General features: G+C 28.9%; 1 protein-coding gene across 1 annotated transcript; it reads right to left on the bottom strand.

The window, feature by feature from the left end:
- Nucleotides 1-904: 904 nt before the first annotated feature.
- LOC140919633 (isoliquiritigenin 2'-O-methyltransferase-like) lies at nucleotides 905-1264 on the bottom strand. The gene has a single exon (XM_073366230.1). It carries the CDS (start codon nucleotides 1262-1264, stop codon nucleotides 905-907), a length of 360 nt encoding a protein of 119 aa, XP_073222331.1.
- Between the last annotated feature and the right edge of the window lie 16770 nt (nucleotides 1265-18034).

The raw sequence follows: 18034 nt of genomic DNA, 5'->3' as shown, positions 1-18034 counted from the left end.
AGAATTCCTGAATGGTCATACTGCTCTGCTTAAGGGCTCTAATATCACTTTCTAACTGATAACGTTTTGCAAAGTTAGACTGAACATACAAACGTTTCAAGTGATCCCAAATCTCTTTAGCAGTATCATATTTTGCTAGTTGTACTCCTATAGACAACTCAACAGAATTATTAATCCAAGTAATAATTTTTGAATTACTAACATTCCATGTTTTCAGATCTTTTGCATATTGAGTTTCATCCTTTTTATCTGTAGGCTTAACAGAAGTTCCATCAACAAAACCCCACATATCTTTTCCAATCAAAAAATTTTTCATCACATAACTCCAATAAGAGTAATTTTGTCCATTGAGGTGAACACTAACAGCTTGAAGAGAATCATCCTTAACACCAGCCATAATAAATAATGACAGGAAAATACGACAAACACAATCACTGAGACAAAGTAAATTAAGGATAACCTGGTGCTGTGCGAGCACGATTTCTCCCTCTTCAGATGTCATTTCGTCGATCCGACCGTTGAAGGTGAAGACCTAAATGTTGCGAACCTGCTGTCCAAAAATCAGCCCGATCCAACGGTTAACGAATGCGCAATCGATGTTTTTCTGAGACTGATTTAACAAAATCGGGAATAGGGTTACTCTTCTCTTTTCACTTTTGGTGGTTGTCTTTCCTATCAAAATAGTCTCTCTCTTCTCTACGGTAGATCCCAAAATTAACCAAAGCTCTTTGATATCATGTTAACAATGAAAAGAGGAAGAAGGAGGAAGAAGAGAAACAACCACTCTAGGGTTTCATAACATATAATGAACCAAAACTAAAGTTAATAGGGTTACAATGAGTATATATAGAGGAAAATACAAAATATCTAAAATACCCTTACTACTAATATATAATAATATTATCTAATAATAACTAACAAAGTATTTTCCCAAAGATGTGATTCCATAAAATCTAACAATGTTACCATCATCATCATTGGTTCGAGGTGATACAGACAAAAGAGAATAGCTAGCAAGCAAGCACAACATACGATCGAGCCTATTTGGCAACTCAGAGTGTTGTGTTGATAACTTTGAAGCAATTTCAAAAGTTGAAATGAATCCACCTTTATTGTTATCATCTTGTGAGCTAATTTCTTTGGCAATAATGTTAAACAAGTTGAGTTCCATTGCAGCATTAAGAACTGCAGGAAACACCAAGTTGGCACCTAGTACCATGGCATTGAGGACATCATTGTCTTTGGATGTTTGTGGATTCTCCATGGAATATGAATGTGTGTTTTTTTTCCCTCAACAAGTGTTGCGTTTTATAGGCAAAATAGTATTTGACTTGGCACATGCATGTGTCACTTATTTTATTTGGTGGGTTTTTTATAACTCTTTGAAAAGTCAAATATACTACTAAAAACTTCCACACAACTGCTATAAGTTCTGGATTTGAATTCAAGAGATATTAATATTATGCAAGTTGAACTAAGATTTAAGGACATAATTTATTTTTTCTATTTTAATTTTAAAACTTTATATTTTTAGTCCCCGTAAATATTGGTCATTTTAATTTTATTCTATATATTTTATTTTTGTTTATGTAATTTTTTAAATAATGTTGATTTTAGTCACTGATTTTTTTTTTTTTTTTGATTTGATTGTTGATTCCGCCATTTAAATAGGTTTTGAAGAATTCAAAGAGTATAATTTTGTATTGTCTGATATAGGGACAAACAAACACATGATAGAAATGAAGTGCAAAAGTCAAAGATTTTGAAGTTGTCACTCATGTGGTTTATGGTTGTTATAATTGTAACATAAGAATGATATTGATGGATGTAACTTAACTCTAACTTAGAGTGGTCCAAATAAATTAGTTGTTTTTCTACCTTTATCGTATATCATGTTGTTGATTACGTAAATATTATATATGTATTTTAATTTATTGATAGACTATATTTGTTTTTTATTTTTATTCTTTATGTTTGGATATAATGTGAAATATTACTTACAAAACAAAATCTCCCTTCGAAAAGATTTTCAAATATTTAATCTATTTTTATTATTATATAAGCTTGAATGTTAATGTTATATATTTGAATTTAGATTTTAGTTATTTGGTCTAGATAAAAGAAATTTATTTTTTGAGTGAATATTCAAGATTTAGCCTGCCATTTTACTAATATTTGCAAGTATCTAAATTTTGCCTATTATAACTTGCAAAAATCAAACCTTCTTTTAACATTTAGAGTTTGTATCTATAAAATAGCATGCCAAAATTATATGCAAATAATTAAAAAATAAGAAATAAAAAAATAACATTGTAATTTAGCTTATTGCAAGATATATAAGAGTTAATGACTCGTCATAATTTTGAACATCCATATGAAAAAATAAAATTTGTTAACTTAATCATATTAAATCATAATTTTGATACAAAAATATGAAAAAGTATAATTTGTCAACTTATTCATATTAACTCATAATTAACTTATAGAATACTTATAAGAGTATACTTATCAAATAGTACAATTATTTTGATCTCGTCAAATTTAGATCACTCATTCTTTAATTACAAACCCAAAACCCATCAATCCAAAAATGCAACTCTGTTAATAAAAGTTATCTCATGTCAACCCTATTAATATGTGCCTTCAAAATTCAGAAATTTGTCTTCAACCACATGTCCAACAACTTTTTTTTACTCCTAGAAACCTAGACAATTCATAAAATAAGCATACAATAAACTCAACCCTAAATCAAATAGTTATTAGTAGAGAAAGAAAAATAACCATAAATCAAGTACTTGTTATTAGAAAGAAAAAAAGCATGAAAGAGTCGCACGCACGTACATACACACATACACATAAATCAAATACTTGTTATTAGAGAAAGAAAGTATAAAACAGCCACACACATAAATCAACTCCTTGTCATTAGAAAACACACATCAAACAAATGGCCATGGAGGGGGAGCTGCATGTAGTGGTGGTCTGATTTGTGGCTTGGTGAGACCACAGGTCGTCGGAAGTGAATCAGAGAGATTCAACCAACTAGCACTGGTGACCAACTTTGGACATAGTGGTGAGAGAGAAAGTCCCTTCAAGAATACATTCAACAATTTTATATGGTATGTTAATTTGTCTTTTTACACATAATGATATAAACTTATATTTTATTGTTTTCACAAGACTCACAAATAACATCACATAAATTTTCATACTTTTAATAGTTAAGATTGAATTTTTATTATGATTTATAATGTTAATATTATTTTATTAAAATATTATAATTATAGTCAACAACAAATTAATACTTACAAAAAAGAAAACAATTTTATAATATTGATATAAGAAATATGTAATTCATATTTTAAAATGTTAGTTGATTTATAAAAAAAAATAAAAAATAGAAACTACGTTCTTAATATATATATATATATATATATATATATATAATTTTGAAACAACTATAAAACATATTCATTTTAATGTAAATACTTTTTTAAAAATATTTATAAAATTAATGATATTAATATCTTTTGTTAGTTGAACACAAATAGTTGTAGTTGAGTTAATACAAAATTTAATATACTTTTACGATCCCTAATTTGATTTGTAGGGACTTATTTTACGCTAAAATCAATTAAACATCATTAAATATATTTTATTTAAATTTATGGTCCCTTAATTGACATATAAAATATGTCATAAATTATTATTTAGTAATTTGTAGTTGTTGTCATCAATAACAAAATAATGCTTTTAAAAAAATAAAATATTTTATATATAAAGCATCAATATAATTAGTGATTGTGTTGAATTTATATAACTTTTAGAATATATATACACCATAATTGGATGTATGATAGGAATTTTCTTGCAATGAAAGATTTAATAAAATATTACTAACTCTAACAAAATATAATTTTGGTACTTAATTTCGTAAAATAAAAATTAGACTAATAGCCTAAGAAATTCAATACATAATAACACTAACATTGCATAAATTAAATTTTAGAAAATTGAGAGTCTTACAACAGAGATATAAAAGATACAGATTAAAGAAGAATTACAAGAAATATTTATGAATGATTATTGATAAAACTCTTCAAATAGTGTTAGAAACAATCGTATCTGAGTTTCTCTGTTAGGGCACAAGTCTCCAAACTTCCCAATAGCTAAAAATAAAAAATAAAAAGACCCGTAAAGTGAAAAAAACGCATTTCAATGTTCAGATGCGCGCCACGCGTCCCAGGCAAAATCTGGCAGATCCGGTGGTGCTGAAATGCGCCCCAGTCGCAGGTTCGCGCTTCAAGCGTACAACATCTCTTTGTCTGGAGTTTAGTGCATTTTTATCTTCTTTTGAGTTTGAATTTGGTTCCAATGTCTTCACAAAATTTGTAGCTATGGATCTTAGCTTTCATTTGAATTTGTCTTGACTCTAATTGGACATATACAACTTCAGATATGGCTGAATTACTCCACATAGGTCATGTTGATTTCTCACCAAAGTTCAACATTGCACTAAAACAAAGAAAAAAACGAAAAACTACGAAAAACTCTACTTAATCAAGGAAATAAGAGCATAAATGTTTTATGAACTCAAAGAACTAGAATCAACAAGATATATCAATTAACTCTTTAAGTTAACTAATAATCACTGATATATAAAATTAAAAACAATGAAAAATATGCATATGATGAAGAATTATCAATTTACACCATATTTCAAAGCATCTTCTACTCCTTTTTGTTGTTGTCTTGTTATTTTTACTCCTTACAATCTTTCTCCTGATATGTATAATGACACAATAGGACAAAAATATGTTTTTATTTTTTTTTATTTTTAGAAATGCCATATTGAAAAGGCCCTTAGGCTTACTTCCTACTCAAGCTGAGCCTAACCTAAAAGAGAAGAACGAGCATTGCAAGGCCATAAAACTTAGGAGTGGTAACGAGCTAAATCAAGAAAATAAGCAAGATGAGTGTGCCCTTGAGAAAAGAAAAGAAACTCCTGCTATCAATTGGTAGTGTGGATGAGTGGACGATGATACTTATCAAGACCGTGTTAATCAAGACCAACCCTATGGCAAAAACTCGCTATTTCATATAGCAAAAACTCATTTTATTGTAAAAATGACCGACCCTTACCGTTATTGATACTATTAATCAAGACCTTCTCGATCTCGTCTCCTTTCCATAGGAAATAATGAGTTTTTTTCCTTTCGTGGCAGTCGAACTCGGTACCTGGAGGATAAGTATATTTGTCCACATATTCCTACTACCAATTGATCTGGAAAGGAGAAAGATGATCAAGTAAAGGTAAGTATTCATTTTCTCCAAAGACATAAAAATGAGCAACATGATGACTAATTTGCTAAATTTCTTGAGATATTTAGGAATTTGCATATCAAAATTCATTTTGTTGAAGCTATTGCTCAAATGTCTAAATATGCTAAATTTTTAAAAGTAATTATTTCCAACAATAGAAGGCTTCGAAATAATAAATCTTAATGAGGAATGTCCTGCTATAGTTTTGAAAAAGTTACCACCTAAGCTTAATTGGATCCATGTAATTTTAATATTCCTTGTTCAATTGGTAACTCTCTTTTTAAAATTGCATTGTGTGATTTAGAAGCAAGTATACATTTGATGAATGTTTGTGTTTTAGAAAAATTGACTTGCATGAACCACAACCTACTAACATCTTCATATAATTAGCTTATAGATCTATAACTCACCTTTTGTAGGATAGTGGAATATGTTTTGATAAAAGTGGGAAAAATTATTATTTTTCTCACGAATTTTGTGGTGTTAAAGATAAAAGAGGATAAAGAAGTTCTAATAATTTTGGATCGGCCATTCTTGGCCACAAGAGATATTATAATTGAAGTTAAAAGGGGAGGTTAACTTTACAAATGGATGAGGAAAAATAAGTTTTCACAGTTTATAATTTCTTTAAAAATATTTTTTTTTCTACTTGTAATTTTGTGCAGGATATTTTAATTAATGATGGGAAGCCTCTAATGGAAACTATTGCTCTACATGATCCCATACTTGCTGAAGAGCCCTCTTGATTTTTCTTGTTGGGTCATTGTCAGCAAGCTCAAGACGTTAAAAAAGCTCTTCATAGGAGGAAACCATTGTTAACATATTTTTATTTTTTGAATTTTACTATTTTGGTATGTTTAATTTTATTTTTAGAAAATATAAGCTCCAATTGCGAACTCTATCAAATAAGTCACTTTTACTTTTTCTCAATTATTTATTTATTCATTCATTTTGTGTCAATTTCAATATTCTGGATAGGACCATGCTTTTTGCTAGTGTGAGAGGAGGAAATATATTTTGACGTTTGATCTCTTGTAGTGGTTGTGATGATTTCTTTGGTAGCTTGTTTTACTTAAATTATGTGTTTGAAGTTTATCATATAATATTGTTATTGTGTTTGATTTTCAAGCAAGGCCTAGTGATGAGCATGTTGTTAGGCCTAAATTGAAACTTTGAAACTGTGTTTGCTCGGATAAAGATGTTCCTTAGTTTTAACACAATTTTTTTCTATTGTGAGTAAGTTTAGGTGTCTTAAGATAAACCAAAATTAAAAGAGTTAAGCCTAATTTGAAGTAAATTAAATCCTCAACATAGGACAACTCAAAAAGAAAAACTTCATGAACTAAGGGACAAGAAAAAGAAGTAATTGATAACTTAGTCTAAAGAATTACAAAATAAAATAAAATACTATATCACTTATTAGTTTAAGGTTACTCATACTAGTAATCAGATGAAAGGTGACGTGAAGTATTATTTCTCTGAGTAGCTTGTGGATTACTTGCACTAATAGTCAAACCAAAGATGGAATGTTGTCAAATTAAAAAAAAAATGAAGTGTTTGTTTCAGTGAGTAGTTTGAGGATTACTTGCATTAGTTGCATTAGTAGTCAAGTCAGAAGTAGAATGATATCAAAATCAAAAGAAAAAATGTCATGAATAAAAGGTGTTGAGTTATCTAATTAAATCAAAGAAAAATGTCCCTAATACTTGAAAAAAATAAACATATATGTTCTATGATAAAGATGAAACTTTATGAATGAGAATGATTAAATGGATTGATCGAAGAAAATCTAAAGACATTGAATGCTAGAAGCAATAAGGTTAACCACACACACTTTGAACTATGCAAATTAATCTTACTTAGTTGGCATAAGGTAGGAAGAATTCTATTTAGTCTTAACAATTCACAAGGATTATTGCTCAAATTGAAAAATTCATGGTGTCTAGGTGAATTTCATTTTTGTTGATTGTTTTTCTTCAAAATTTTAATTTATCTTTGAGCCATAACTTGCTTGAGGGCAAGTAAAGATTAAGTGTCAGGGGGTTTATAAACTCCATCTTAGTACAATTTTTAGTTTATTATTATTAATTATTTTTAGAGCAATTATATAATTATATAAATTATTATGAAAAAGATGAAAAGAATTAAAGAAATAATATATAAAATATATATGTAAATATAATATATATATATATATATATATATATATATATATTATACGTATATTAAATAAAGATAAGTTATTGAGAAAAAAAAATTAAATTATTGAAAACAAATACTGCGTGAAGAAAGAAGATATTTAGGTCACAGAAAAAAAAAAAAAAAAAGCATTTAGGCTTAAGTGGAAGGATATAAAACAAAAGACATAATAATAGGGAAGGGGTTACAAGCATGGTGACATAAAAATAATATTTGAATTTATAATTTAAAAAATGTTGTATTCCATAATCAAATTTGGGTCAGTGGTCGTCTACATCAATACATCATATTATTATTACTTATTGTTTTGGTCTATCAATACATCATATTAAATTAGTGCCTTATTACTATTTCGGGAATTAAGGATTTAAAAATGAAGATCATGTGTTTTTTATTTTACTCAATTGAAAATCATGTCTTAAAATATGTTATTATATTATTGCCCGGAAAAATGTGTAAAATTATGTTAGAAAAATCACAAAGGAAGTACTACGCCATATTTTCAATTACAATCAATGCGATTTACTTATTTAAAAAACCCAGTTCAAAAAAAAAAATTAAAAATTTCCACCAGGCTATAAAAAGTTTCAGTCAAAACATACATAATCTATAAATTAAAGTGAGGTAAGCAATTTGAAATTTGAAATCAATGGAAAGAGTTTGTCCAAATTTTCATGTTTCTCATTTATTTACGTGTCAGTATATATTCTCTATGCAAAACATTATACTTCACCGTCTAGTGATATATTTGTAAAATAATTACCAAAATGAATTATCTTTTCAATATTTTAATATAATATTAATGTAAAGAAATATATTGATCCTTACAAAAAAGCAGTACAAATAAGTCATTGATAAAATAGGGCTCTTTTTAATATGAGAAAAAAAAAATTACAACAATTTAGTTTTTGAACTACAATATATCATTATAAAAATTGATGACGTGTATCGTTAAATCATTACACTGTTAATGAACTTCTTATATGATCTTTAACAAAAGTATAAATGGACAATTTTAAGTAATTTTTGTCTACGATAAGGAAGGGTTAACATCTGACACAACGACTATATTCCGACGATTTTCATTCGAGGTATTTCTACTATTATTTTTTGTTTTTTTATTTCCATTTCCTAATTGCAATTTCTTTCCTTTATGTGATGATTTTGTTTCCTTAAATGTTGGGAGTTTGTTTGCATATTCATTTTTTTTTTTTTTTAACATCCTTAAATTTGTGTTGTTCTCGATTGATATATTCTACCAATTTAAAATAATGAATATCGTGACATATGGAGATGATTTTCTTTAATTTAGTATTTGTTAATTAATTTATATGAATACGAAAATCTTTTATACTATTTCTGCGATAAAGTATATTTGCTCTAAGTGTGTTTTTAACGTAACATATGTGAATTATTGTATGGTTAAAGACTTTGGCACAATCTTTAGGATGTGAGCATGCAAGTATTTTTATTTTTGAGTTAGCTAAAAAAATATATAACAATAAAAGTTCAAAGTACAAGAGATATTCATAATTTAAAAATACAAGAAAGTAATGCCAAAAACGAACCACAAACACAAATCCTTCGAAAGAGATTAGGAGATCATCACACAACACAAAATACATAATAAAAAGCCCCATACACTTTCGGGTCGTAAATACCAAGAAATAAAATCATAAATTGAATTATTATCTTTTAACTTTGATCACGCCTAAATTGATAATTTTATGTTCTCAACAAGAAACACACCATTTAATGTGATATCCTAAATTCTAAAATAATATATATTAATTATTACAAGAATTTTTAAATTTAATTCGCAGTAGATAAAGAAAATCTATTTTTATTTTTTGAAATAAAACTTTTATAACAAATTTAGAATATCACATTTCTCAAAATTCAAAAGGAACAATTTAAACTTTTTCATTTATAAAACAACAGGGTTTTCATAAAAGAGTTGTTTCTAATTAAATAAATAAAATACAACTTATGACTATCATTCCCGGTATCACCTATCAGAGCGGGTTTCTCCCAAACTTGAACTTCAAGACTCATTAACTTGTAATAACTGCGATTTCGCAAACGCAGGGCCAAGCCAGTCAAACACAAACAACTAAGGAGGTGAGTTTTGAAATCATGTTAATAGTATAATATAAGTAAAGAGAACACATGTAAGACCCATAATTTTAAAGTATACTTTATGTATTTTAGTGTATTTTGGTATTGAACTCGGAGGCTTTTTAGCCAAAGTTATTAATATTTTGGAGTTTATATGATCAAAAAGATATTTTCATGCTGATTAGAATTACTCGTCGATGAATAAATTAAATTAACTGCGGTGAATCTTTTACGAAGAATTTAATGTGTTATGGGTGAAATGGTAATTTAACAAATATCTAGATATTTTGAGATATTTGTTAAAAGTAATTAAAATATATATAAATATCTATATGTATATATTTGTTTGGGGAGAAAAGAAAAGGATATAACAAGGAAATAAGGAAAAAGGAAGAAAAGAAAAAGAAAGGAAAGAAAGAGAAATGAAAGAAAACAAGATTTTTCCATCTTCTTCCTCTGTCTCGCACGCTCATCTCCCTCCTTCCTACATTTTTCGTTTTCTTTGCTTCCTTTAAGTTCGAGAATTGAAACCCAAGGCTAGTGGGTGAGAAAGATCAAGTTCTCAACTCCTTCCTCCTTCTCGGATTCGAAAACGGAGTTAAGGATTTCAAAACTGTCAAACACAAACCTCCCCGTTTCATCTAGATCCAAGCTTCGTTTCGCGAAGAGATAGAAGGGAAAGTTGCTCACTACCACGCTACGGTGCTAGGGAACCAACTTTGGAAGCGGCGTTGCGAGCGAAGAGTTTACCAGATTTACTCGCGGTACCGTAATCGAACGTTAAAGCTAACGAGAAGGTAAGGGCTCCTTCCAAACTTTTAGTTTGCATTTAGGGACTTATCTGTGGTTGTGTGGAAAGCAATTTGTTAGGGTTGAAGTGTTGATTGGGGGAAAATGAATCTAAGGCTTTATGGGTAAAATCTTAGAGTTAGGTTTTGGTTATATTGATGAATGTTTCGTGGAAAATGAATTTAAACTCATTTATGTATGATTTTGAGTAAATGAAACTTGTTGTGTTTGAATGGTGGATTGTGTTGGTTTGTGTTCGTCGTGAAAACCATTAGAGTTAAACGAGTATTAAAAATGGGGAATCTTTTAATATCTCGGTTTACTTAATGTTGTTTTGGAAAATCGTTTAAGTTAAATGAGTATTAAGAATGGGGAATCTCTTAATGTCTTGGTTTACTTAATGTTGGCGTGAAAACCATTAGAGTTAAACGAGTATTAAAAATGGGGAATCTTTTAATATCTCGGTTTACTTAATGCGTGTTTGAGAAAATCGTTTAAGTTAAACAAGTATTAAGAATGGGGAATCTCTTAATGTCTACGTTTACTTAATGTTGGCGTGAAAACCATTAGAGTTAAACGAGTATTAAAAATGGGGAATCTTTTAATATCTCGGTTTACTTAATGTGTGTTTGAGAAAATCGTTTAAGTTAAACAAGTATTAAGAATGGGGAATCTCTTAATGTCTACGTTTACTTAATGTTGGCGTGAAAACCATTAGAGTTAAACGAGTATTAAAAATGGGGAATCTTTTAATATCTCGGTTTACTTAATGCGTGTTTGAGAAAATCGTTTAAGTTAAACGAGTATTAAGAATGGGGAATCTCTTAATATTTCTGTTTGCTTAATATTTGTTGTGAAAATCGTTTAAGTTAAAAGAATATTAAGAATGAGGAATCTCTTAATGTCTTGTTTACTTAATGTTTGTTTTGGAAAATCGTTTAAGTTAAAAGAGTATTAAGAATGGGGAATCTCTTAATGTCTTGTTTACTTAATGTTTGTTTTGGAAAATCGTTTAAGTTAAATGAGTATTAAGAATGAGGAATCACTTAATGTCTTGTTTACTTAATGTTTGTTTTGGAAAATCGTTTAAGTTAAATGAGTATCAATTTGTCGTGGTGATTGTAAGGGAATTGCTAAGTGTTAAGATTTGGAGTTGCGTATGAATGTGATTGAATTAGTTTATGTATTTTTGGAAGGATAAGCAGGGAAATCGATATCCCAATCGATTTGGGAAGTTACAGGGGCTCAACTATTTATAAAATCGATTTCCCAATCGATTTGGCCATGCAGAAATTCAGCAAAACTGACAAAAATCGATTTGGAAATCGATTGGCATTAAGTCAGGGGCTCAGCTATCCTGTCAATCGATTGCCCAATCGATTGAATTAAGCCCAGAATTCAAATTTCACTAAAAACCTTCAGGAAATCGATTTGGAAATCGATTGGCTTAGTAGAAATTCTTATTTTGAGTTAGATAACAGTTTGCTCATTGATTTATCAATATATTGGTTAGTTATGTATTACTTGTTGGATTGAGAACTTTATTTTGATTTCATTTTTAATTGGCAAGCATTATATGAACTTTTAACCCTTTTAAGGTGCATGCTAAGTTGAAAGGTTATTTTGTGCATTTAAAAACTTAAATGTTATGTGTTAATTGTTAATTTCGGTTGGTGACCCTTTACAACTATTGTGGAAATCTGGGCTTTGCCCTCAGATGAGAGTCAGGACGATCCTACCGGTTCGTACCCTACAGATGCGAATGTAGATGGGAATGCTTGACATGAGCTATGTTAGGAGGACCTCACGGGGCGCGTGGAGATCACTCAGGGTGTATAGCTTTAGTTTTTTTGAAGAATGATCAGATTAGGATGACATAGAGGGAACATATTTTTTTTTATGGATTACGTTATTTTGAACTGGAAAACTGTACCTTTACTAATATTGTCAGTATGACATCTTAGTTGAATGAGTTCCATGTATCATCTGTTGTTGTTTAAATATTTTGGATTCATATTTTGAGAAACTTTTCCGCTGCTTGTAAATTATAATGACTCAATTATTTATCCAAAGGTATTTCCTTATTTATTTCTCTGTTTTATTTTAATTTCTTTTGAAAAAAAAATATACCATCGCTTTGAAAAACGGGGTGTTACAACACACAAACAATCATCGTAAAACCGTATCATTACACAAATACTGCTCAAGAAGAATATCACATTAAAAAGTTAAAACCACTCAAGGAAAATCAATACCTTTTACTATAATATCAAATAGTCTAAGAGAAATTATCATCGCTTTGCAAACACATCAATCACAACAAAACAATCACAAGGAATGTAATGCTATGCATGAGCTTAGACTCTACTTCACAATGTGGTACCATTCTAACTCTGAATTACTTGGTTAGGAGGCTTGATAATATGCCACTATCCCGGTGGATGGACAATTCAAATTGGTCATGTCCTCATAGATCCCCTCAACTCAACCCGAGACACATACACGACAATCAAGGTAAACGTGTGTTGCATGGTAGCTCCCGACATTTGGAGTGCGATCTCCAAGTCACCTAGGAAATCCTCACCTGAATACCTTCAAGGTCTAACAATCTTGCCATAAAGCTCAACAACATACCGCTACGATCAGGCTCATTCAATTGTACTTCCCTGAAATCACTAGGCTTGTCAGGCCCTACCTATATGATGACAAAATAATCTCCACTTCACAAATTCTCAATATTTATTTTCTTCCCTCGTTAGCTTAGACTACTCCATTAAGAGCATCATCTTTAAAAATCATCAATATCTCATCAAATATGGGGTACTTCAATATTCTCATCACAATTTTATAATATCATTAATCATACATAATCATGATCATCATATAAAGTCGTCACAATTTTATAACATCATTATCATCAATCAAAATCATCATTATCATCATGTAAACATATATCATACCATGCATCCATCTTTTATTAACACATCACATAATTTCGTTTAATCAAACATATGCACATAATTTCATTCAACATTCAACATCACAATAATGACAAATATCAACTACCACACAAGTATAAAAAATTAAATCAATCAACACCTTATAAACATTTTTATTTCACATTTTAATCTCACAATTATCATATTTCACATTAATCAATTTATCTCTCAAAGGACTACTGCAGTACGTAGCGAGCCCCAGAAAAATCATTGGAAAATACGGTTTTCCCATTCATCTCACAATATATTATACTCATGAATTCAAACGCTCTCTCACCCCTTACCTTATTTCGACGTTTTCACACACGAGTACGATTCCACGAGCAAACAATCTTTGTTCTTTGACTTTTTATCCTTCAATCGATCTAACTCGATAGTTTATGGGTAAAAGTCAAAAATAAATTATAAGAAAATACTCTAAAAACTAAATTTTGAAATTCGATCAAGGAAAATTACCATAAATCAGAAAACCAATCAGTGGATAATATAGTAAAAAAACGTACTGAAATTTGATAAAAGCATAAGAAGAAGTCGCCATGCAAACACAAACACTTTCAGAGGGACCATATTGTTCAATACCGCATGGTGTGAAGAAGATGCAACCAACGATACTGATCCAAAGAGTAGTTTGTAAGCATCTTTAATTGTGTAGATCCTTCCAATTTTGAATTTGCAATGTCATTTATTAGATATGTTTTCCTGCAAAAATATGTTATCCAACAACACTACACACTCATCTACCAACTCTTTATCCCATTCAAACTAGGAGTGTTCAAAAATAAACCAAAAGCTGAACCAAACTGCAGAACTGAACTGTTTTTAAATTGATCTGGTTTATAAAAATTTAGAACGGAACTATTTTCGAACTGATTTTTTAAAACTAGAATCAAACCAAATCGATTTTTAGTTGAAAAACCGAACCGAACTGGTTTTCAGTTCGAAAAAACTGAACCGAACCGGTTTTATTTCAAAAAACTTGAACCAAATTTTGTTTAGAAATCATTAGGGGTAGTTATGTAAAATTTGGCATATATAAATAAAAAAAATTAAGTTAAATCGGTTTGGTTCGGTTCAAATATTAAACTGGTGAACTAATTTATAAAACGGTTCGGTTTGGTTTTTTAAACTGAAAACCAGTTTGGTTCATATTTTTCAAACTAAAAACCAGTTCGGTTCAATTTTCAAACAGTTCTAGTTTAGAACTGAACTTTGCCCACCCCTAATTCAAACAACTCTCCCTTCCAACCCCAATTCATAACCAAACCCTCTTTTTCCATGTGAATCATATATGCTACCATGAAATTTTTATCCAAATCCGCTTAACTCAATCAACTTTCCTCACATCATCCCCGTAAAAATGATTCCTAAATAAAAATTATTGAGCACACATACATAAAAATACAAATCATTTAATTATTTTTAAAAAACTGCCGTTTCAACTGCTGCAAATGTTTGCGACAATTCTAACCGCCTCAGACATGATCTTTAAATGCACCTAGTTTTTGTTCCAGAAAGATATTGCGACAGTTACGAACCGCTTCAATTCAAATAAGAGGTTAGTCTATTTAAAAATAGGAAAATGAATGTCCTAAAATATTATTTAACATACTAAAATGATAAGTTTTTATTAAATGTTGTATTCAATGTATCAAAAATAAGTCAAATTACTTATTAAAAAGTGTTAATACAAAATAAGATTTTAAGTAGGCTAATAAATTTTATTCATAAGATCATGTCAATACTAAAAATAAGTCCATCATAAATAATTAATAAGTTTTTCTTCTGTGAAAGTATTTAACAAGCCTGAATTAAGCTTTGAATGTCTTAAACAACTTAGACATATTTAATCAAAGTTTATTATCACTTTTATAATGGCTAGTACGTAGTTTAAAGAAATGATGTATTCCATAGTCAAATTTGCCTTTTTATTTATTTATTTATATTTCTGTAAGTAAATATTGTATTAAAACAAGATTTAGGTGAGCATTATTAGTACACACTTTTCTTATCCTCTATAAAAGATTTGAGAGGATACCCAATATGTTATAGCAAATGAAGCAATCAAATTGAAGTTGCCTAAGTCGTCGGGTCAAATTAGTTGCATCATATTATTCATATACCTTAGTTATTTTAGAATGTTAAAGATTTCATGTGAGGGCTCGGAGTAAATAAAAAAGTTGTAGTATAAAAGGATTAAAAATTTGTCTAGATACCATTTTTTCTTAAAAGTTACACCCACTAAGAGAATTGGTATTTCGCGAAGAAGTTGAAGCTCATATATTTCAATACATTTCAACTAAACTAGGATCATGCACATATACTTTTTGAACTGCGAAATGTGAAATCCATTATAAAAATTCAACAAAAATAATGGTTTCTCAACTTCCTAACAATGGTCTCTCAACTATCAACAATTTTAATTTCTGTTTTTAAATCAACTTATATTTATTATTAAGTTGCGTTGTGATAGTCTAACTCCATCTGCTTCATTGGTGGAACAAGATTACGTTGTGAGAGTCTGATGTAGGAAAAAAAATTCAATTTTCGACAAAATACGTTTATATATTCAATTAGGAATCAAAAAGATTTTTGTTGGGATGAAAGCGTATTGTAGTATTCAATTAAGATTTTGTACTTAATTAAAATAAATTTTGCAATATTCAATTAGGATAATTTGAATTTTTTAAACAAAATGTAGAAATCCATTGGTATTCAATCAAAATTTACAACTTAAAAAATGTTTAGTGGTATTCAAAAACATTAAAATAGATTGTTTTATAAAATGAGTTTCGTTAGACTTTTTAATGAATTTTTATTAGAAAAAAATATTTCCTCACCGCATGAGATTTTTATGTATTTTTATTTCTTTCCTGTATTCTCATTTGTCATTTCTTCCATTTCTATCATATATCACATCTCTTTATTTTCACATCTTTCTCGTGTCCTAATCTTTATACTCTTTTGTTTATCCATTTGTGTATAGGGTATGTAAGAGAAAATAATTTTTTTGTGAAATATGAATTTTTTGAATGACAACAATTTTTAGCTCTACTTTAAGGTGTGCAATATTCCACTAAGAGAAGTGTGATATAATCTACAAGGTAAGGCATGTTATGGTAATGACCCTCCATATAAAAATGAACATGAGTTGGTAATCTTCTCTATGCATCATTGAGAAACTTAACAGAGATGATAACGAATACAAGTAAAATTTTAAATGTCTTAAAAAAAAAACTATTTTAATTTCACAAACTTCAAATGTTTACTAAAAATTCAAGGGGTTCTTTGAAGTCTTATAAATCTATTAAATCTTTTCAAATCCTACTAATTCATATGATATAAATCTAGTAAAATCTAAAGGTATTGGAAAACAGAAGAAATAGATGGTTTTGAGTTGTGTTGATCATTTTAAAAATTTTTCTTTCCATGTGTTCTTTATCTAAAAATTATCTTCATTTTAACACAATTAAACAAAACAATGATTGGAGATAAAACATGAAAATCTAAGGCACATAAGAGGTTAGGGAGAAGAAAAATACACCGATATTTTCATACTAATTATCAAATGTTGTTACATCTAATCCTTCTCTTACATAGAAATTTCGTCATGATACATTCAACGACTTAAACCACTAAGGTTCGAGTATATTAACCACATCTCCAAGTGTTTAATATTGTTTTCAAAGCCTCTTCGGGTTCTCTGTATTTTGATGCCTTAGTAGGAAACCAAAAGTACATTCTCTCGATTACTCAAGACTATTGGTTTCACTTCCCTTGAGTTGAATATTATTTTCTAGACTAAGTATTATTCAAGACCTCTTCAAACCTACCAAAACTACAGCCTCTGAATTCCCTCAAGAATTTTGACATTATTTTGTCTCTTGAGCTGAGTTTATACAATGCCTCTCCAGACTTTCCACTTGAAACTTTCTAGTCTTCTCAATACTCCTTGCAATCTTGCACTATTGAGGAATCAAGTATTTAATTGTCTCTTCAGACTACAAGTATTGTCCTAACATACTATTCAAACTAAGTATTATTTAAGATCTCTTCAGACCTACTATACAATTTCTAGATTTCCTCAAGAATTCCGACTTTACTCCCTCTTTAGTTTAATTTATACAATATCTCTCTAGACTTCCATCTAAACAAATGTTGTTGCTACTACTGAGCCAGACTCCATAACTGGGTTTTTGTGTGTGTGTTATGTGTGATTTAGTTCTTGATTAGTTTGGTAGGTTTAAAGTTTTATTTATTTATTTATTTAATTTGAGAATTTTAACTTTAAAGTTTTGATTTTTTTTTTCTTGGCTAGATGATCTAGTTAATTTTTATTTTAATCCTTTTTTATCAAAAATAATTCAATAGCCTCACACATCAATTTTTTTTTAATGGTCAATTCCTATACATTTTAATAATAAAAACAATTTGAAGCAAGAAGATAAATGATTAAATTGGTATAAAATATAAATATATAAATAAATAAAATATGTAATCTTACCTTTATTTTAACCCCTTTGAATGATAGAATATCAGTTTTTATTTTTAAATAAATCATTTAATTTTTTTCTTTTAATAAATTTTTAGCTTGTTAAAAAAAAAACATT

The sequence above is a fragment of the Cicer arietinum genome, chromosome 3 (assembly GCF_000331145.2).
Source record: "Cicer arietinum cultivar CDC Frontier isolate Library 1 chromosome 3, Cicar.CDCFrontier_v2.0, whole genome shotgun sequence".
Lineage (NCBI taxonomy): Eukaryota > Viridiplantae > Streptophyta > Magnoliopsida > Fabales > Fabaceae > Cicer > Cicer arietinum.
This window is presented reverse-complemented; position numbering and strand designations above follow the sequence as displayed.

What these genes read in the sequence shown, in the direction of transcription:
- LOC140919633 (XM_073366230.1), bottom strand. Translation starts at nt 1,264, where the DNA reads ATGGAGAATCCACAAACATCCAAAGACAATGATGTCCTCAATGCCATG.